This window comes from Podarcis melisellensis, assembly GCF_964234715.1.
Source record: "Podarcis melisellensis genome assembly, chromosome: 9".
NCBI lineage: Eukaryota > Metazoa > Chordata > Lepidosauria > Squamata > Lacertidae > Podarcis > Podarcis melisellensis.
Window position 1 is genome coordinate 11779972 of NC_138541.1, and position 22649 is coordinate 11802620.

General features: G+C 45.7%; 1 protein-coding gene across 1 annotated transcript in view; it reads right to left on the reverse strand.

Annotated features, from left to right (window-relative positions):
- The window catches only part of ANTXR2 (ANTXR cell adhesion molecule 2), a 157683-nt gene extending 135536 nt beyond the window's left edge, over window positions 1-22147 (reverse strand). Inside the window, exons 1-7 of the mRNA XM_081925103.1 lie at window positions 21069-22147; window positions 12114-12185; window positions 7902-7973; window positions 3861-3942; window positions 3152-3259; window positions 1765-1833; window positions 185-265 (exon numbers count right to left, since the gene is read on the reverse strand). Coding sequence (XP_081781229.1) covers window positions 185-265; window positions 1765-1833; window positions 3152-3259; window positions 3861-3942; window positions 7902-7973; window positions 12114-12185; window positions 21069-21271 — 687 coding nt within the window. The 5' untranslated portion in view covers window positions 21272-22147. The remainder of the gene's footprint in view (window positions 1-184; window positions 266-1764; window positions 1834-3151; window positions 3260-3860; window positions 3943-7901; window positions 7974-12113; window positions 12186-21068) is intronic.
- Window positions 22148-22649: the final 502 nt, after the last annotated feature.

The following is a 22649-nucleotide window of genomic DNA, read 5'->3' on the forward strand; positions in this document are numbered from 1 at the left end:
TTAGCCATCCCTGCCTGAGAGATCAGATCTGTGGAAGCCACATCAATCTGCAACAAAGCATTCAAGCTAGAGAAAGTTCAGGCAGCTTAATATTTCACATGAAAGACGATGCCACAAAAGTAAATAAGATTTCACCACCTTTACAAGAAAAATTAAGGCAATATGTGCTTTCCAGCATACTTACAGAATTAATTATCCCCCGGAGGGCTTGGAATCCTTCCTTGACTGGGAAGACTTGCTCCTTAAAACCAGCTATCCTTTCAAGCTAAGGAAGTAAGGACAAATGTATTGGCAAAAAAATACGAACAGCTAAACCAGCCTTTAAAAAACAACCATCACAGACCAGTATCCTGGTTTCACTGTGGCCAACCAGATGTTCATGGCAACTGATATTCAGAGGCCTACTGCCTGCAGTAGTGGAGGGAGAACATAGCCATTATGGCTAGTCACAAACTGAAGGATGCATGAAGGAAAACCACACAAGAAGATGGGACTGTTTTTGGTCTTTGTAGCTGTTCTCAGACAAAGAAAGATGCTACTTGAATGCAACTTGTATTTTTAGCTGGGGTAACAGCAAAAACAGAAAAACAGCAAAGCTTTGGCCATGTGTACAACTCTTCCTCCTGTCTGTATGTCTGTTCCTTGGGTCCTGGTCCAACAACGTTCATTTTTATTTATTTTTTAAAGTCAGATCTGTGCCTCATTTTTCCTATGAGGAGCTCTGCCCAAGGCATCAGAGAGCAACCACCAATGAGAATAGACAACACTGGGTTAGACTGGCCAATGGCCTGGCTCAGTGTAACAGGGGTGGATAACCTGGGGCTCTCCAGCTGTTGCTGGACTATGATTCTCACCATCCCTGGCCATCAACCAGGCTGGCTCAGACTCTGGGGGCTGTAGTCTATCACCATCTTTTAGACGGCCACAAGTTCCCCATCCCTGCAGCAGATGGTAGCTTCAGACTTGGCCTCTACATGCAGCAGAATGAGGAGGTGACAGAATGGGCCGTACCAAACTGCAGGAGGGGGATCACGGTTTTGAATGCTTTCCTACATGCAAGATTCACTGCAAACACAAACTGCTTTGTCATATCTACATCTACATCTACATCATCTACATCTACATCTACATCTACATCTACATCAACATCTGTAGCTGTAGCTGTAGCTGTAGCTGTATCTACCATAGAATTGTAGAGTTGTGTCCTGCCTCCAAGGGAGGTCCCTGGGCAGCAGAAGAAGAACAGGCCTTTTCTGTTGCTGCTCCTCGTAGAATCATAGAGTTAGAAGGTACCACAAGGGTCATCTAATCCAACCCCCTGCGATGCAGGAATCTTTTGCCCATTGTGGAGCTTGAACCCACGGCCCTGAGATTAAGAGCTTCATGCTCTCCCTACAGCAATAAACCACAAAACCATACAATAAAATCCATCTACACAAGTTAAAAACAGACATCAATTAGCCATTGTGGAAGGATGCATTTATTAATTGCCTACATAGGCCTGGATGAAATAGGAAGGTTTTCGGCAGGCATTTAAAAACTGACACAGGGGCGTGTGTGTTTTAACACGATGGGGGGCGGAGGGACAATTCAAAAGAGGTATGTCCTACTGACAACCTAAGGATTTTGCACCTTCATTCTGCTGCATATACAGGGCAGGTCTCCTAGAAGCTGTATCCAATACCAAGGAAGTGCGTAAATCTTCAAACATTGCCAGCAACTTGTTTATCGTCTCAACACAGTGTCCTGTAATATAGCCCCTACCTGGTCTTGGTCAAAATCAAGGACTCCGACGCAGTAGACTCTTGCTCCCATATCCCTGGCAAGCTCTGCCTTGAATGGAAATAAATCAATAAAAGTTTTATGCATTTGCTAGAATATAACAAAGGGACGCAGGTGGCACTGTGGGTTAAACCACAGAGCCTAGGGCTTGCCGATCAGAAGGTCGGCAGTTCGAATCCCTGTGACGGGGTGAGCTCCCATTGTTCAGTCCCTGCTCCTGCCAACCTAGCAGTTCGAAAGCACAAAGTGCAAGTAGATAAATAGGTACCACTCCAGTGGGAAGGTAAACGGCGTTTCCGTGTGCTGCTCTGGTTCGCCAGAAGCGGCTCAGTCATGCTGGCCACATGACCCGGAAGCTGTCTGCGGACAAACGCCGGCTCCCTCGGCCAATAAAGCGAGATGAGCGTCGCAACCCCAGAGTCGGTCACGACTGGACCTAATGGTCAAGGGTCCTTAGAATATAACAAGGTCCTGGTCTGGCGGCATTGGCTACCAATTCATTTCTGGGCCCAATTCAAAGTGCTGGTTTTGACCTATAAAGCATTAAACAGCTCAGAACTGCAATACCTCTCCCCATACGATCGTACCCAGATCCTGAGATCATCTTCTGAGGCCCTTCTTCATGTGCCTGCTCCACAAGACGTTCAGAGGGTGGCAACACAAGAACAGTCCTTTTCAGCTCCCCATTGGTGCAATGCTCTCCCCAGGGAGACTTGCCTGGCACCTTCATTATACACCTTTAGGTGCCAGGCAAAAACGTTCCTCTTTAACGAGGCCTTTGATTGATCCAATGCCCTTTTAAAATGTGTCAGGGGGGGTGTTATTGGGTTGCTTTTGTTTCCATTTTGATTATGGCTTTTGTGATTTTTATCTTGTGATTTTATCTTGTGAACTGCCTTGAGATCTGTGGGTATAGGGTATAGGGACGTGGGAAATGCTGTGGTCTAAACCACTGAGCCTCTTGGGCTTGCCGATCAGAAGGTCAGCGGTTTGAATTCCCATGACGGGGTGAGCTCCCATTGCTCTGTCCTAGCTCCTGCCAACCTAGCAGCTTGAAAGCAGGCCAGTGCAAGTAGATAAACAGGCACCGCTACAGCGGGAAGGTAAATGGCGTTTCAGTGCGCTCTGGTTTCTGTTGCACCAGAAGCAGTTTAGTCATGCTGGCCACATGACCCGGGAAGCTGTCTGTGGACAAATGCCGGCTCCCTCGGCCTGAAGCAAGATAAACACCGCAACCCCATAGTTGCCTTTGACTGGACTTATCCGTCCAGGGGTACTTTAACTTTTCCTTTACAAATTTAATAAATAACAACAACAACAACAACAACACACAGGCAAGCAGGAGGCACAGTTTCAATTCAACACTCACCTCTTTTTCTGCATATTGCGGTATATACCCTTGCAACTGTCCATCCGTCAGAGCGATGATGATGCTGTTTGACTTCAAGGCTCCAACCTCCTTGATCTGCTTATTTGCCTGAAAAACAAAAAATGTGTGCTTATCACTGTCATTGGGGGGGCTGAGAACTGGGACAAGAGGAATATAGCCATTTCAGATAAGGAGATGTGGGCTGTTGAAATTATTAACAGTTATAATAACTAATGAGCTAAGGGCCCATTAAGCTGAGGCCAAGTTAGACAAAGTCGATTCAGGAATCTTTTGCTCTATGAGGGGTTTGAACCCACAACCCTTGCTTGGCTGGGTTTTTTGAGGGGTTGTTTGTTCTATAGAACCAGGAGTAGGGGGAAGCAACTGGATTGGGACCATGGGGGGGAAAAAACTTCACCCCATTGCCCCTGCTATGGTCCTGATCTAATCCACCCTCCTGCTTTAAAAAAAACAGCCACACAAGAACTAAATATGTAACTAATTCCATGTCACAATTGACACAAGAAGGGCAAGATACCTTGAACAGCAACAAATCATAGAATTATTGTTTGTAGAGTTGGAATGCAATGGAGGACTCATTTGCCCAACGTGGGGCTCAAACTCATGACCTTAGATTAAGAGTCTCATACTCTACCCACTAAGCCATGAGCCACTATATCATATAACAGAGAGGGGAAGGAAAACCTACTTCTTTTATTCCTTCATGTATGTACGTTTCACCTCCTGGCTTAACATTACTCAGCTCTTCAAGGCCTCTCTGAATTTCATTCCTGAAAATGAAGGAGAAAGCAAAAGATTATTAAACATTGTATTGAAAATATCGCTGAATCCTTCAAGCATTCCTGATCCCATCTGGAAAGATCTTAAGAAGAGAAGAAGAGTTCTGCTAGATCAATCCAAAGGCCCACTTAGTCCATCACTCTGTTCTCACAGTAGTGACCAAGCAAGATACAAAGCTTGCAAGCAGAACCTGGGTGCAACAACCCTCCCGACACTTGTGATTCCCAAAAACTTGTATTCAGAGACTTACTGTCTCCAATGGTGGAGATGCAACATAAGGTCAACCTTTGGTACCAGCCATGATGGCTACCATCAATTCAATGAGATACAGTGGTACCTCGGTTTAAGAACAGACCTGCTTACCAACGATTCGGGTTATGAACTTTCGCAAAACCAGAACTTTACCTCGGTCTAAGAACGGAAACCAAATGGTGGAAGGGCACTGGCAGTGGGAGGCCTCATTAGGGAAAGCATGCCTTGGTTAAAGAATGGTTTCAGTTTAAGAACAGATTAAGTTCGTAAACTGAGGTACCACTAGACACTGAAAACACCTGCATAAAATAGGGCTGGGCGTCATATTGAGATCTTGTCTAAAACTGACTTGAAGTCCATATTGTGTTATCAGTTTCATAATTTCTGACGTGGCAATATATCCCAAAACATGATGTGTGTGTGTGTGTGTGTGTGTGTGTGTGTGTGTATTATGCAAAAATCACAATGTGGGGAAAACTGTGAAACCAGCCAATGCCTCTACATAGTTCCACCCTTATTTCGGACATCATGATATACAATGGTACCTTGGGTTAAGTACTTAATTCGTTCCGGAGGTCTGTTCTTAACCTGAAACTGTTCTTAACCTGAAGCACCACTTCAGGGGCCTCCTGCTGCCGCTGGAGCACGATTTCTGTTCTCATCCTGAAGCAAAGTTATTAACCTGTGGTAATATTTCTGGGTTAGCGGAGTCTGTAACCTGAAGCGGATGTAACCTGAAGTGTATGTAACCTGAGGAACCACTGTATCATCTCTCACTAACATCTCTCACGATGTTGAAAACCAGGCATCACCCAGCCCTAGCATAAAGTGGACCCCCAAATCCAAATTTTGTAAGCAGAAATATATTGCCCATAAAAAGGCAACGCTGGAAAAATACCTGATAGCAGGCATTCACAACTGCCTCTTTTTTGCTCAGTTCGATCTTATGTGCGTTTAATTTGTGCGATTTCAGCCTTGAGTGGTTGAAAGCCGGATGGTTGAAATTGTGCAAGTTAAATGCATGCAAGGTTTTCCTGGCGCAAAAAGAGCTTTCAAGCTCTCTGTCTTGTTTACCAGGCAAGGCTTGCTCAACCCACCAGCTCCAAGATGCTCTGGGATGCTCAGGCAGGGATGGTTCCAAGGGTTAGAGTATATGGGTTTTCATGTATATGCAGAACCCTTGGAACCAAACACCCACATTTGCAAATGCCGATTTTTTGGGGCACCCTTGATCCCTTCCCCGCTCCTCACCCATAAAAAGCCTTAAGCCAAAATCGAAAAGGTAAGATTGGGGAAACTTGCACAAAGCAATTTATATCCGTACTGGCAGTCCTGGTTTCAGCGGAAGGCATGCTGTGCACTATAGATGGCAGCTGAGCAAGTTACGTAAAAGTTAATGCAATCTGTTTAATCCAAAATATTTTACACTTGGTGTCTATTGAAAACAACTTGAAAATGATTATGTACGAATGCAGATTACAAAGCAGACACTTTGTGCTTGCCAGAAATGAGTGGCAGCATGTCCACAGGCCCCGCAGCGCTTCTGCTGCCAAGAAACAAACGACAAATCAAGTTCCAGTCTTTCTGAAACAGATTTCGCAACGCAAAAAATAGCTCTCGTACAATCAGTTCAGTTTTATTTATCCAGCATACAACCAAGACCTCCCAGCAATCTGACACCTCCAGACCTATTTCAGCTCTGGGGCCCAATGAACATATATATATATATATATATATATTGTTTTTAAAAGAAAATCTAAGAAAGAATAAGATTCTGCAAACAAGAGGAGGGGGAGCAAGTTGCCATCTGTCCACTAATATTCTGGAACAGAACGTAAGAATAGCCTGCTGGATCCTAGCCTCACAGTGGCCAACAGATGCTGCTGAGTAGCCCACAAGTAGGCTGTGATCCCAGTTGCAGTCTCTCCACCAGCAATTCCCAGAAACTGATAACCAGAGGCACACTTTCCCTTGACTCTGGATTTTCTTCCTGAAATATATATATATAAAGAACCACATTCTGAATTCCATCTCAGTCCCTGGGACCAACTGCCGTACACCCCAAACATATTTCAACAACAAAAGCTGAGATTTACACAATTGTATAGGGGACGCTTTGCTGAAAGAAAGGCGAAACAAAAACAAAAAGACCAACGACGCCAATTCCTAAGAGATGGACACCTTGCAATAACAGACCCGTTCTGTGAGACTCGTTTTAGAATTCAAGACAAAAGGAGGAAAGGACAATCACGTTGACGGCAACTTGGAGGCCGCTCTGCATGTGATGAATGGTTACAAATAGAATGTCTCCTCTCAATGCAACATATGTGCATGAATCTCACACCTCTGCCTTTCAGAAAAGGCACATTTATATCCCCAACAGTTACCCTGCCTACCCCTCCTAACAATTGCTTCAACAAGTCTTTCAAACTTGCAACCGAGAACAAGGAGGAAGATGGCTTAGTCCCAATTAATCCACTGCCATCTCCAGCTAACGCAGATTTAGACTGCATTTTAGAGAGTCTTACTTTGTCCTGGAAATCCTTGCAACACAGCTCAGTTGGCTACAGCAGGTTGCAGGTTCTATCCCCATAACGGACAGCTGTATATTCCTGCATTGCAGGAGGTTGGGTTAGATCAGTTTCCCCAACTTGGGTCTCCTCCAGCTGTTTTTGGACTACAACTCCCATCATCCATAGCTAGGAGGACCAGTAGTCAGGGATGATGGGAAGTGTAGTCCAAAAACAGCAGGAAACCCAAGTTTGGGAAAGCCAGGACTAGATGTTCCTCAGGGTCCCTTCTGATTCTATGATTCTAACACTGCAAGGTTGGAAGCATCACCTGCAGTAGAATGAAGTGGCAGAGTGGCCTGTAATACTTGAAGGCTGCATTGACAGCAGCGGGGTGCAATGGTTAGAGTGCTGGACTGGGATGTAGAGAGATCCAGGTTCAAATCTCCATTCAGTCATCAAGCTCAATAGTTGACCTTGGGTCAGGTGCTGCCTCTCAGCCTACCTTACCTGCTGTGAGGATAAAATGGGATGGGATGAACCATCTACACCACCCTGAGCTTAGAGGAAAAGGGATGTATAGATTTAATAACAGGAAATAAATAATCCTGCATTCTGAAAGCAACCGCCCATCATGGCTGCTTGTGATTCCTGCATTGCAGGCAGTTGGTCTATACCTCAGGTTACATACGCTTCAGGTTACATACGCTTCAGGTTACAGACTCCGCTAACCCAGAAATAGTACCTTGGGTTAAGAACTTTGCTTCAGGATGAGAACAGAAATTGTGCTCCGGCGGCGCGGCAGCAGCAGGAGGCCCCATTAGCTAAAGTGGTGCTTCAGGTTAAGAACAGATTCAGGTTAAGAACAGACCTCCAGAACGAATTAAGTACTTAACCCGAGGTACCACTGTATGAGTCTCTTCCAACTCTAAATTTCTATGGGTCTTTGAAAGGTGTCCTTATTACTTATAACAAGGAGCCACTACTGGCACGGAATTGGGCCTAAAGCGAATTCCTCACCAACGGTAAAACTGTACTATTTAAGAAACACTTCAGGTGATTAAAAAGGAACCACAATTTTATTACTGGTGGGGAAATTGCCTTAGGCCTAATTCAGGGCCAACTTAATTCAGTGTCACTTAAAATAGTATTTACTAGCATCAAAAGCAATGTTGCAATTTGCTTACCTGTCTTGTGTTAATGGAAGAATGACCGTTGCTTGCATGGAAAACACGATGAAGGAGACCCTCATCTGGTTGCTTTTAAAGACAAAGAAAAATATCCATCTGAGAGACATAAATCAAAGGCTTCACCCACGCGCGTTTCAACGGGATCTGTGTCAAGACAGGACTCTGAGGATCTCTCCATCTTAACCTTTATGACAGAATCCGAGTAAACACAAAGCCCACACAGGAAATAGCTAACATCTAATATCTCCCTCCTTGCTCAGCAGTTCTGTATTTCAGCTGACATACTGCATAAGCGTAAGAGCTGTGCCGGATCAGACCAAAAGCTCATCTGTACCAGCGCCCTGTTCTCAAGGCGGGCAGCAAGATGCTTTTCTCCGCTGATGGGTTCCAGCAGCTGCTGTCTGGAGTGCCACTGCCTCTGAGGTCCTGCCAAAGAGCCAACCTTATCTTATACCTATCTGTAGTTTATAAGAATGGTTTTTCTCTTAAAAAGAGAATTTAATACACACTTTCATATGGAATTGGATCCTGCTAGTGGTTGAACTGTGTTCTGGGATGCCCTACTGTGTTTAGAACGCCTGGACAATATAACCAGCTGCGGTGGAAGTGAAAGCTTCTCAATTTCTTCTCCTGACTTCAGAGGGGAAGGGAGAAAGTGAGCCCAAGGCTCCCTGCAACTTGTCCCTGCTTAGGCATATTGCACCAAACCATGATTTAGTGTGACATCTGAACACAGTCACTCTGGCCCCTATAAAGACTTCCAGGTCAGGACTGCTCTTTGGTCTGAACAACTAGGAGATACTGCACCTTGTTGGCTATAATAAGCCATCTAACTTTGCCCCCTTCTGCCTTCTCTTACCCCATCCTAAGCTCAAAACGACTGGAACCATCACTCAATAGAGCTCTTTCCCTGCAAATGCTGGGGCCAGAACTGGGACCTTCTTTGTGCAAATGATGTTCTCTGTTGCAGCTCAAGCTCAGTCCCTCTCCTAGTTTCTATTGAATTTGTCTCCATACATAAACAGGTAGTTATATGAACTTGTGTTAGAAGTGTCTGTAACTGTGGCAGCCAAGGTGGTTCTCTGCAAACATTTTAGACTACAACTCTCATCCTTGATCTGTTAAGAATAATAGTGAAGGACTGGTTTCGTTTTCATTTTTCAAATTTAAGGCATCATCTTAAGGAGCTTCTTCAATGGGTTTGGCTTAACAATAATGATAGGCAATTTCATTACCAAATGCTTTTCTTTCTTCTGCATTTTTAAATTCCACTATCCAGAAGTTCTGTCGTGATAGGAAGAATAGGAATACTTTAAAAAAATAAACATTCTCACTGTAATATCGAGGCTCTTATAAAGATAGAAAACGTGTGCTGTGCTGCTACTGCAGACCTACATCTCTCAAGCCCAGCAAAATGGGAAACAGATGTACAACTCATACCGGAATGATCTAATTCTTATAATGAAACCTGCTCCGCGTTTTCACCATATGCTGCGCTGAGCAGCATTTATCAACCATTAAGTAGTCCCATTTCTCTTTTAAAAGGGGGGGGAGGGGAGGGAAGAAATCTTATTAAGCTGTTAAGAACTGTTCATCAAAGGATTCAGCCAAATCACTTTTATTTCAGCCAATTCAGCAACAAACAAACAAAGTGGAAGGGTGAGGCCTCTTGGCTGGAATAAAGGATGACCAAAAGGCTTTGGAATGGCCAATCAGATCATTTTTGGAAAAGATAAACATCTCTTTTGCCAGTAACTGAAAGCCTGAGCTTTCTGATGCCACATGGCTTTTTTGGAACAACCAATTAGATCCTTTTTATTAACTTACCGTGTGTGTGTGTGTTTCAACGGCATTCCGTTCCTTGTTCTACAGAAAACTCATTTTTTGACTTTAGGAAGATAGATGCTAGCAAGATGCAATTAAGGCCTGCCTAGTTCACATGACTTTTCGCCAGCTGGTCCAGCTGACAATCGCCTTCTGTATCGCATTTTCCATAGGAAACAATTAACTGCAACAAGGTCTGAGCAGCTACTTCCCACGCTCCCAGTGCCTAACCAGGACTGGAAATAGTCTATATTTTGTTCTTAATATCATCCTCTGATTTCTGGGTAGCACAAAGTATTAGGAAGAGCAGAATTAGCAGAACAGGCAGATTTGGCATTCATTTGCTTAGATTGCACAATTGATCCTGCTTCTGCTGGCCATGGAGAAAAACAAGGTGCTACAAAGATTGACGGAAGAACCAGCTTCTAATAGTTCAACAGACACCTCCTGCATATTCTCAAAGCCATGTCCCCAGGCGCAAAGCCCAGAAGAGGAACAGCCAAAACGGTACCCTTGCGATATCGCAGGACTCAAACTCCCAACAGCCCCAAGACAGCATGGTCACTGGTCAGGGATGATGGGAACTGTAACCCAAAAATATCTGGCAGGCACCATGTTAGATACCCTGGTTGAGAAAGGCAGTATATTTGTTTTGCGAAAGCAAAAGAAGAAAAGCTGCAAAATTCTGTGTCGGACACTAAATTCTCTCCTTGTGCAATGCAACTGGAGGTGCGTGCAATACATGCAGCTTTGCCTTCAGTGCACAATGCTGGAAACTGCAACCGTGGAACAAAAGGTTCCAAACCATGTATTGGGGTTGAATCTGGACAAGACAGAAGTACTGTTTTTGGGGGACAGGGGCAGGTGGGGGTGCGGAACTCCCTGATCCTGAATGGGGTAACTGTGCCCCTGAAGGACCAGGTGTGAAGCCTGGGAGTCATTTTGGACTCACAGCTGTCCACGAAGGCGCAGGTTAATTCTGTGTCCAGGGCAGCTGTCTACCAGCTCCATCTGGTACACAGGCTGAGAACCTACCTGCCTGCGGACTGTCTCGCCAGAGTGGTGCATGCTCTAGTTATCTCCCGCTTGGACTACTGCAATGCGCTCTACGTGGGTCTACCTTTGAAGGTGACCCGGAAACTGCAATAAATCCAGAATGTGGCAGCTAGACTGGTGACTGGGAGTGGCTGCCGAGACCATATAACACTGGTCCTGAGAGATCTGCATTGGCTCCCAGTATGTTTCTGAGCACAATTCAAAGTGTTGGCGCTGACCTTTAAAGCCCTAAACGGCCTCGGTCCTGTATACCTAAAGGTGCGCTCCCCCCCCCATCGTTCTGCCCGGACACTGAGGTCCAGCAACGAGGGCCTTCTGGCGGTTCCCTCATTGTGAGACATGAGGTTACAGCGAACCAGACAGAGGGCCTTCTCAGTAGTGGCGCCCACCCTGTGGAACGCCCTCCCTTCAGATGTGAAGGAAATAAGCAGTTATCTTATCTTTAAAATACATCTGAAGGCAGCCCTATTTAGGGAAGTTTTTAATATCTAATGCTGTATTGTTTTTAAAACTCGATTGGAAGCCGCCCAGAGTGGCGGAAACTCATAAATAAATTATTATTACTACTACTATTATTATTACTACTACTTTGACTCCAGTGTCCACATTGTCTCAATATCAACAACACACACTTTGTTACTTTGATCTGTGTGGGAGAGGAGTTTTCCCCTTAACTGGGGGCTCTGGAAGAAGCTGTTCTGCGGGGAGCAGGAAATCTCTGAAGACTCTGCTGGGGCTCTGAATCCTCTGCTGATACATCCCACAGGCTGAGGTGTGATGAATTCCCAGCTGTCTTTCACAAGTCAACAACAGGCCACCCCTTTTCTCATGCCACCCTTCTCACTGAACCTGTTCCATCCTATGCTTCAGCGTGTTTGCCTGGCTGGTATACATCCTTGAACTGTGATAATTCCTCTTACTTGCATGAACTGAAAGACGTGCTTGTAGAAATTTCTGCTTTAACATAGCCTACCATACATAAACAAGACTTTTTACTTCCCAACACTGGAAGATTGCCCACAAGGGAATGTGCGCTTCAGGCTTAAAAAGATTCTGCACGTGAGTTTTATGTGATTCAAAAACCGTATGAAACAAAAACAAGTAGGAATTTCAGAACTCTTTACGATGTATTTTTATCAGCACTGCACTGCATTCCGAATATATTGAGAGAATGTGATGTTGTCATAAGGCGCCTTATGTGAACGAAAAGCATGTCTGTGCCTAATTCTTTTGAGAATGGTTTCCAACCGAAGATTACACATCAAAGCATTTGTTTTGCAATCGTTCATTTCAAAACTAAACCTAGAAACCATAAGAAGAGCAGCCCACCTCACAAATCTGTCCGTCAGCAGCCTCACAAAGTTAACAATTTCCGACCAGTGGTTCTTGACGCTGTGTGACCTGTAAAGAAGAAAGAAAATGAGCAGGAAATCATGAAGGGCGTCAAAGGAAATAATCCATCTGGCTTTAAATAATTGCATGAAATCTAGGGATGGGCAAATCTGTCAATTTTTGATTCTCTCCATTTCTCATTTTTCCTCTCTTGATTTCAGTTTTCCACATTTCCATACCAGTTCGCAATTTTTTAACAACAACAACAAAAGTCCTCGTGAAAATCCATCAGAATTTTAGTGTTAATTTCTCTGACTACACAAATTTCTGCAAGCAGCTTTCCCAAATATAATGCAATTTTCTACGCTCTTTCATGAATATATGCACACGCTGCATTAGTATGCGTGGTTTTTTACACATTAGTTGGCTGGAGAACTGCATTGCAAAATTTGGAGAGGTGCAAATTTTGAAGGATGATTGTATAAAGGTTTGCATGTTGTTTCGGACAGTGCGAATTAGGGAGGTTCGCCTTATATAGTAGCCATTGATAGTCTTATCTTCCATAAACTTGTCCAATCCTCTTTTAAGGCCATCTTAGTGGGTGGTTACAACTACCTCCTGCAGGAGTGAGTTCCACAGATTAACGATGTGCTACATGAAAAAGTGGACACGGGTGGCACTGTGGGTTAAACCACAGAGCCTACGACTTGCTGATCAGAAGGTCAGTGGTTCGAATCCCCGCGATGGGGTGAGCTCCCGTTGTTCAGTCCCAGCTCCTGCCAACCTAGCAGTTCGAAAGCACATCAAAGAGCAAGTAGATAAATAGGTACCACTCCGGCGGGAAGGTAAACGGCATTTCCTTAAGCTGCTCTGATTCACCAGAAGTGGCTTAGTCATGCTGGCCACATGACCCGGAAGCTGTATGCCGGCTCCCTCGGCCAATAAAGCGAGATGAGCACCACAACTCCAGAGTGGTCTGCGACTGGACCTAATGGTCAGGGGTCCCTTTACACAAAAAAGTACTTTTTAACATTCAGCTTCAGTGGATGCCCACATGTTCCAGTGATATGAGGGAGGGAGAACAACTTTTCTCTATCCACTTTCTCCATGCTATGCATAATCTTGAAAACTTCTGGCCTACATTAATGTATGTTTCCTATGTTTCTGATATATTTTCGACACTGGCATAGCTTTCTGACAACAGGGATATAGTATTTCCTATTATTGTTATTATTGTTGTTGTTGCTGATAATAATGATGATGATTAGATTTCTTAACCTCCCCTTCACCATGCAGTTCTACGGTGTGTTGCCACAATTTAAAAAATACAATACAGTGGTACCTCGGGTTACAGACACGTCAGGTTACAGACGCTTCAGGTTACAGACTCCGCTAACCCAGAAATATTACCTCGGGTGAAGAACTTTGCTTCAGGATGAGAACAGAAATCATGCACTGGCGGCATGGTGGCAGTGGGAGCTAAAGTGGTACCTCAGGTTAAGAACAGTTTCAGGTTAAGAACAGAGCTCCGAAACGAATTAAGTTCTTAACCCGAGGTACCACTGTATTGAAATCAATCGAAACAAATTACAGTCAAGAGAGCAGGGTGGTTCCTAAAATATAGCCAACAGTCAATATAGTCAATAGCCAGGGTAAAAAGTTGCATCTCTCAGCATGTAGTGAAAACTACATAATGGAGGTGTCAAATACATCTCTGTGAGGAGGGACTTCCACAGCAGATATATTCCCATTTCAGGAAAATGCAGGAAAATGCGAGGTACAGTGGTACCTCGGGTTAAGTACTTAATTCGTTCCAGAGATCCGTTCTTAACATGAAATTGTTCTTAACCTGAAACACTACTTTAGCTAATGGGGCCTCCTGCTGCCATGCCGCCGGAGCACGATTTCTGTTCTCATCCTGAAGCAGAGTTCTTAACCCGAGGTACTATTTCTGGGTTAGCGGAGTCTGTAACCTGAAGCGTATGTAACCTGAGGTACCACTGTAGACCATTTCTTGCTTTAGAATAGCCTCCCAGCTCAGAGCACTAGTGCTTTTCTTTTGAAAGCCTCTCAAGAAATTGTCCTATTTGTGTGACACCGTCACAAGTCATGGTACATCCCCTCCAGCAGCTTCCGCATTTGACCTGTGGGAACAGAACCCCCTCTCCAAGGGCAAGCCACAAAACCCTTCTTCCTCTGTTTATTTACCACGTAACACCAAACACCAAGGTCAAAAGAACTGCCACTACCAACAGCCTCAAAAGCGTCTTTGTGCTTCAGCAACCAAGGATGGGCGAACCTCGCATCCCATTCTCCACAAACTGATTATGGTACCACACAGATGCCAGCAACAACGTCTACATATCCCACAACTTCCTTCTCTCACATAAGTGTACAAAACTTCGCATCAATTTTACTTCAGCAGCCTTTGGAACCACAAAAACCCGCCACGCACAAAGGCAGAGGCTTTTGAACTATTTACTGAGGGTTCGTCGAGAGTTTCTCTGGGGTCCCTCAGTGAGAACATCATTAATGGTGTTTCTCCAACGAACAAGCTTCCTAAAACTACCAGTGGTTGTCTGCAATGTACAGCAGCAGGAGTCGGCTGTGTTTCTCCTAAGGTGCATGTTCAACTCATGACAGCCACAATGTAGCTCAGGAGGCCTGCCCAGCACTTGTGTAAACTGATTGCACACCAGAACATACCCCTTCTACAACACACATCACTTGGACAGCAGAAACACCAGTGTGGAAAGCACTGTACCACCCAAAACTCTTTTGTCTTCCAAAACTGACACAACTAACAGTCCATTCAGAACACAGGTTATTATACCTTGGTTTAAGATCAGCTTAGTTTATGAACAACTTGGATTAAGAACACTGCAAACCCGGAAGTAGGTGTTTTGGTTTGTGAACTTTGCCTTGGAAGCAGAACATGTTCCGCTTCCTGTTGAATGTGTTCCATTTGTAAGTTGAGTCCCCCGCTGCTATGGGAAAGCACGCTTTGGTTTAAGAACACTTTGGTTTAAGGTTTTTTATTTCCAGAATGAATTAAGTTTGTAAACCAAAGTACAACTGTACAGAGTTAAACCACCGGACCATGCAGCTCAATACTGTCAATGCTGACTGTCAACTACGCTCCAGAATTTCAAGAAGGGGTCTTTCCCAACCCTCCTTGGAGATGCTGGGAATTGAACCCAGGACTGGGCCTTCTGCATGCAAAACAGATTGAGCCCTTCAGGTCTGGCACTCAGTGGCTGCAACTCTGAACAGAGAGAACCAGCCCCACTGTACACAGGGGAGGGCTGTGTGGAGAGAGTCTCTTCCTTTAAATTCCTAGGAGTTTATCTCAGTGAAGACCTTACTTGGAAAATCAATACAACCCAGGTGTTTAAGAAAGCCCAACAGAGACTCCATCTCCTCAGAGTATTGCGAAAAAACAATGTCAATTAACATTTGATGATCTCCTTCTACCGATCAACAATAGAAAGTGTCCTTTCATACTGCATCACGGTGTGACATGCTGGTTTGACATCATCTGATAGGAAGTGCCTACAGAGGGTGGTGAATACAGCACAAGATATTATGGGCTGTCCCGTGAATCCACTGGATGACACTGCGGAAGAATGTTGCCTCAGTAGAGTGAGGAAAATTTTCAGGGATGATTCACACCCTGGCCGGCACTTTCTTGATCTCCTGCCCTCAGGATATAGATATAGAAGCATGATTAGTCACACCAACAGGGTAAAGAACAGTTTCTATCCATGGGCTGTTAGGCTGCTGAATGAAAAGATAACAACAGGGCAACTGACTTTTGGGTTTGGTGGGTGTGCATCAGTAAACGAGGGGAATTAAGACTAAGAGAGCTGCGTGGGGGGTCCTCGTGTAATCTCACTGTATACAAGTTGTACAAGTGACAATAAAGTATTTCAATTTCAATTTATTGTTTGTTGTGCTGGTAGTTGCATCTTACAGCATTTATATACTGCTTTCCAAGGAGACCTCACAAAGTGGTTTACATAACATTATTACAAAAAACAGCAACAAAAGTTGCAATACAATGGATAGGATGACTTGTTTGTTTAGTGCTTGCTGCTGCTTCTCCACTCAGAGCAAGTAGATGGGCCTGTCGGCCACTAGGGCAGCTGGATGGTGAGAGTCCCTCATGCTCATTTATTTGAACTGCTTGATCCATGCGCTTCTGGGCTCATGCAGATCAGCTGCACTACCATAGCATGTCTCCAAGGGACACTGCTGCTGATCAAGTTAGGGAGAAGACAGTACATCTCAGGTGAATGCAGGAGACTCTGTCCTCCAATAAAGGATTGCTACTAAATACAGAGGGACGCGGGTGGCGCTGTGGATTAAACCACAGAGCCTAGGACTTGCCAATCAGAAGGTCAGCAGTTCGAATCCCTGCCACGGGGTGAGCTCCCATTGTTCGGTCCCTGCTCCTGCCAACCTAGCAGTTCAAAAGCACGTCAAAGTACAAGTAGATAAATAGGTACCGCTCTGGCGGTAAGGTAAACGGTATTTCCGTGTGCTGCTCTGGTTCACCAGAAGCGGCTTAGTCATGCTGGCCACATGACCCATAATCTGTCTGCAGACAAACGCCAGCTCCCTCGGCCTATAGAGCGAGATGAGCGCACAACCCCAGAGTCGGTCACAACTGGACCTAAAGGTCAGGGGTCCCTTTACCTTTAACTAAATACAGAAATCTGAATGAATTAGGCCTCTGAGGACCAAAGGAGACATGATGCTGGTCACACAGTTGCGCTTTCTTTGGCAAACAGACCAAGGGACACCCACAGGACAACAAAGCAGCGAGCTTAACCCTTTGCTTCCCATCTCAAAATGTGCCACACTGCTCTCCAACAATTCAAAATTGTTTTCCTCTGAGTTTTCCTCAGATTGTGATTAGCCAGGATGGGGTAGGGTGTTGATTGTGATCCAGCTTCACTGGATCTCCACCAGCTCCAGTGTTACAAGAGAGGGAGAAAAGCTTTTCTCTATCCGCTTTCTCCAAGCCATCCCTAACATATGTCATATGTCTAACTTGCCCTTTCTGTAAACTAAAACATCCCAAGTGTTGTAGCCTTTCCTCAAAGAAGAGTCACTCTACACCCTTGGTCATTTTGGATGCCTTTTTCAAACTTTTCCCAACTCTACAAGATCCTTTCTGAGGTGAAGCAACCAGAAGGGGACACAGTACAGTCGTACCTTGGTTTTCGAACAGAATGTGTTCTGGAAGTCCATTTGACTTATGAAATGTTCAGAAATGGAGGTGTGGCTTCCGATTACACAGGTGCGCCAGAAACAATAGCAGAAGCTGCATTGGATGTTTGGCTTCCAAAAAAAGTTCGGAAACTGGAACACTCACTTCCAGATTTCAGTTGTTCAGGAGCCAAAACATACGAGTACCAAGGCATTCGACAACCAAGGTACAACTGTATTCCAAATGCCGTCACACCATAAGACATTACAGTGGTACCTTGGGTTACATATGCTTCAGGTTACATATGCTTCAGGTTACAGACTCCGCTAACCCAGAAATATTACCTCGGGTTAAGAACTTTGCTTCAGGATGAGAACAGAAATCATGCTCTGGCGGTGCGGCAGCAGCAGGAGGCCCCATTAGCTAAAGTGGTGCTTCAGGTTAAGAACAGTTTCAGGTTAAGTACGGACCTCTGGAACGAATTAAGTACTTAACCTGAGGTACCAGTGTATGTTATCAGGCGATTTATTTTCCTAATGATCCCTAGCATGGAATTTGCCTTTCCACAGCCACTGTACACTCAATTGACATCTTCACTGAGGTATCTGCTACAGGCCCACGGTCTCGTTCCTGGTCAGCCACCGCTTCTTTGTTATGACTGGAATACAAACGTAGTCTATGTGAGGGTAGCTGACATCACCCATTACAACATTTCCTCTTTTGGGCACTTCCTCAATTTCATTCTTCATCTCAAGATCGCCTTGAGCAGGGAGCATGATAGCATGTCTCCAGAACTAAATTACTCTTGGGTCCCCATATGACCATGCACAGTGATTCTCTGAAGGAGTCTGCCCCTTTGGGGCAGTGATAGAAACTCAGATATATCAGCAAGGCGCCAAATGGCTCATTAAACCAAGGTTGCAGTCACCAAAATGGAACGTCCAGTTGCCATTTGGGGGCAAGACAGCTCTAAAGTCTTATTTTTCAAATGATGGACTGATTGTGGTTGATTCTCAGTTAAACATCTGGCTAGTTCAGATGACAACCTTGAGGTAGGTTAAGAGCTTTGAGAACTTAAAGAAGAAAAGTCCCTTGATCAGGACGGTCCACATATATATTGGCCTATTCCAACCTCTTTTTCTTAATGGTGGCTGCTCCTGTTCAGGCTGCACAGAAAAAGCATTTGGGTTCCAGAAATTCAATCCGATTGTGCAGATAAAATATAACTACAGTGGTACCTCAGTTTACAACTTAATCCGTTCCAGAAGTCCGTTCTTAAACCAAAGCCATTCTTAAACCGAGGCGTGCTTTCCCTAATGAGGCCTCCCGCTGCCGGTGCCCTTCCACCGCTGCCGGCTTCCATTCGTAGACTGAGATAAAGTTTGCTAACCAGAACACTACTTCCGGTTTTGCGGGATTCGTATACCGAATAGTTCGTTAACAGGCCTGTTCTTAAACCGAGGAACCACTGTTTTAGAATTCTACGTGATGGGGTATCATTGTGTGAAAACAGTCCAGATCCAATGATCCCCAGGCATGCACTTCCAGGTGGTGGAAATGTCAAGCCCCATCCTGGTACCCAGGCATCCTCACCTGGTCGCAAGTGGAGGAGGAGGAGTTTGGATTTCATATCCCGCTTTATCACTACCCGAAGGAGTCTCAAAGCGGCTAACATTCTCCTTTCCCTTCCTCCCCCACAACAAACACTCTGTGATGTGAATGGGGCTGAGAGACTTCAAAGAAGTGTGACTAGCCCAAGGTCACCCAGCAGCTACATGTGGAGGAGCGGGGAAGCGAACCCAGTTCACCAGATTACGAGTCTACCGCTTTTAACCACTACACCACACTGGCTCTGGTGTCAAAAGCCAGATACAAAATGTGCCTGGCGCCTGGCTAATTGTGAACACTGCTTTGGGGCTTGCTGGACTCAACGCCCTCTTTGGCATTCAGAGCAGCAACACCTCCAGTATATCCTTCCCTATCATTCCTATAGAAGTTGATACCTAGACACATCTGTATCCCACTAACACTTTCCACCCCAAAGTTTCCATCATGCTCACTATATCAATTCCACCCTCTAAGGCCAAGGACTCCAGTTCACCCACTGTGGTTCAGAGACTGCACTCTCCTTACAAGACTCCAGTCCTGAAGTTGCAACCTCAAGAGGTAGCATGTGGCATGAAACACTATTCATCAGCTTCCGCTGATGTGCCAGCTGCACCCCACCTTAGACACAGATAACCTTGTCATGTTTATCCATGCATGGACAGCATCCAAGCTAGACTTCTGCAATGCATTGTGTGAAGATATCTCTGAAGAATGTTGAGGAACTCCAAGCAGAAGCCAGATTGGAATTTTTTGACCGTGTTAAAAAGAAAATAGAAAAATCTGTACTGGCTTCTTAGCATTCCAAATGCAATTCAAATGCAGGTTCCAACATATAAAACTCTGGAGAGCTTAGTATCATGGTTTCCAAACACTCATCTTCTCCAATATGACCATGCCCATTCCGGAAGTCAGGGTTGGGGAATCCCTGATGATGCTGGTCTACACCTCCCATCATCCCAGATCACAGGTCCTGATGGGAGATCAACATCTGAAGAGTCATAGGTTCCCTGTTATTTTCTTAACAGCATAACCTGAAGACTTCCATGTTCAGAGGTTAGAAAGGTGGCAAATTGGAACAGGGCCTTTTCTGTAATGGGGATTCTACTGCAGACTACCCTCCCTAGAAATATTCATTTGGCACTTCCTATTCCTCTATCTTTCAGGTGAATTCAGTGGTGTGTGTGTGTGTTTAGTCTGTCTTTTTTCTGCGCTGTGTGTGTGTTTCAAAAAAAAAGTGGCTATCAAAGTTTTAACTAACATATATTGATATCTGTATTGTGTTATCAGCGCTTTTTAAAAAATCATCATTATAAGTCATGTTTATTTGCCTGTTGCTTATTCCTCCTGAGGAAAGGAACTAGGAAGGAACAAGGGTAACTTTTCTAGGTTTCATGAAGTCTCAATGGGGCTTCACCCTGGAACCCCATTTTTATATATTCATGTTACCCCACTTAGAGCAATGCAGTTAGTAAACATGACTAACTTAGGTTCGCTAATTTCAATGAGTCTAGTTACAGGTAGGTAGCCGTGTTGGTCTGCCGTAGTCAAAACAAAACAAAACAAAATATTCCTGTAGCACCTTAGAGACCAACTAAGTTTGTTATTGGTATGAGCTTTTGTGTGCATGCAGGGTATCTGAAGAAGTGTGCATGCACAAGAAAGCTCATACCAATAACAAACTTAGTTGGTCTCTAAAGTGCTACTGGAAGGATTTTTTTAAAAAAAAAGTTTCAATGAGTCTACTGTGAGTAGGCCTTAGCTGATGACAACCCCAGGTTTTTAACAACCCTCCCCACCCCCCAAAAAAGAGATCCTTTGAGCATACACAAAGGGCATTTCCTTCATTCCTGAGCAGTGTAAAGCCCAGCTGTAGACTTTGGGGTGCCAGTGGGATCCCAAACCGGCTTGAGCCCCAGAACCTCTCTGATGCGACGGTGGTGGCTTTCTGTTCAACGTGCCGTTGGCGACACTGCCAAAGGCGGCTCTCTCCAAGTTAAGGGAGGTTTCGCGATGCGGTTGGGGGAGTTTGGTGGCCGTCAGCAGGCGGAGGGGGGGGAGATCCCTCTCCTCCTCCTCCCCCTCATCCCTCCCTCCCTCCCACGCAGGTAAGCTTCTGCCCCTTCACTCACTTGTCCAGGACGAAGTACAGGTCGTAGGCTCCTTTGCACGAAGGCTCCTCCTGGCCGTGAGCCGCCAGCGGCAACAGCAACAACGGCACTAGCAGCGCGAGCCAAGCCGGCGCCGCCTGGCCCAGCGGATCCGAGGACCAGCTCCTGCACCAGCCCGGCCCGGCCCGCAGCCCGGCCTCGCTCAGCCTCCTCCGGCCCCCCATGCCTCCTTCTTCCCCCTCTTTGCAAACCGCCGAAGTCTCCCGGCTTGCAGAAGCGGGGGGAGAGAGAGAGAGAGCGCGTCCTGGAGGAGAGAGGGCTGGACAGGGCGGAGAGCCGAGAGCGCGCCGAGGACAAAGGGGAGTTGCAGCAAACTCTGCACAAATCCCGAGAGGAGGAGAAGTCTCCCACCCTGGAGTCCCGCTGGACAAACAATAGAGGCTGCAGAGAGAGAGAGAGAGGGGCGGCTGCAGAGCAAACGGAGCCCCCGTGCGCTCTTTGCAGGGCAGGCGCGCCTCCCCTCCGGCTCTGCCAAGCCTCCTCGGCCGCCGCTTGTTGCTTCCTTCCCCGCTCCAAAGCACTGATTGCCACGCCGAACTACCAATGGCAACCCGAAAGGCGACCGAGAGTGGAGATCCGCGGAGAGAAAACTTTGCGCGCGCGCGCCTGGACGTCTTTCCTTTCTGGGTTCTGTCCTCCCTCTCTCCCTTCTGCTGCTGCGTCTCCTATTTTCTCTCTCTCTGTGTGCGTGTTTTTGCAATCCCTTTCCTTGACCTTTTATGGCGCGAGGCAGATGTTGTTGTGACTAATTTTCTGTGATTGATGATTGCCAGAGGAGAAGAAGGGGAAGAAGAGGTTCTCCCCAAAGCCAGCGTCTTTTCCGGGGTCTTTTCCTCAGCCCCCTTCCAAGAGGCCGAGAGTGGGCTTGGCCAGCGTGGCCGGATCCTGTCTGCGCCTCGTCTTGCTTCGGGAAAGGACTTTTTTTTTTTCAGAACCGAGCAGACCGTGTGGTTTCACGGCGCGCGTTCAGATTTGCCAAAAGCAGGCGCGCTTTTGTTTTTTTACAGGGGTGGCGAAAAAACATCGGTTACTCCAGCCTGACTATATCTGCTTCTGCAAAAGGCCTCCAATCGCACCTCTGCAATAAACTCTCTTCAGGGTTGCCATTGTGGTTGCCCGTGGGCACAGTGGCGACCTTGGGGTCTTGCCCTGGTGCCCACAAGACTCTAAGCCCCACTCACTTCCCCTGACCCTGGGACATGAGGAGCTGAGAGGAGTGTGCCTTTTTTTTTGCCCCTGGAAAGTATACAAAAGTTGAGCAGGAAGTTTGAAGAGTAACAGTCTCCCCGCACCGCACACCCTTAGTTCTTCACCTCTGTGCTTTTCAAGATTCAGAGTACAGTGGTACCTGGGGTTAAGTACTTAATTCGTTCTGGAGGTCCGTTCTTAACCTGAAACTGTTCTTAACCTGAAGCACCACTTTAGCTAATGGGGCCTCCCGCTGCCACCGTGCCGCTGGAGCACGATTTCTGTTCTCATCCTGAAGCAAAGTTCTTAACCCGAGGTACTATTTCTGGGTTAGCGGAGTCTGTAACCTGAAGC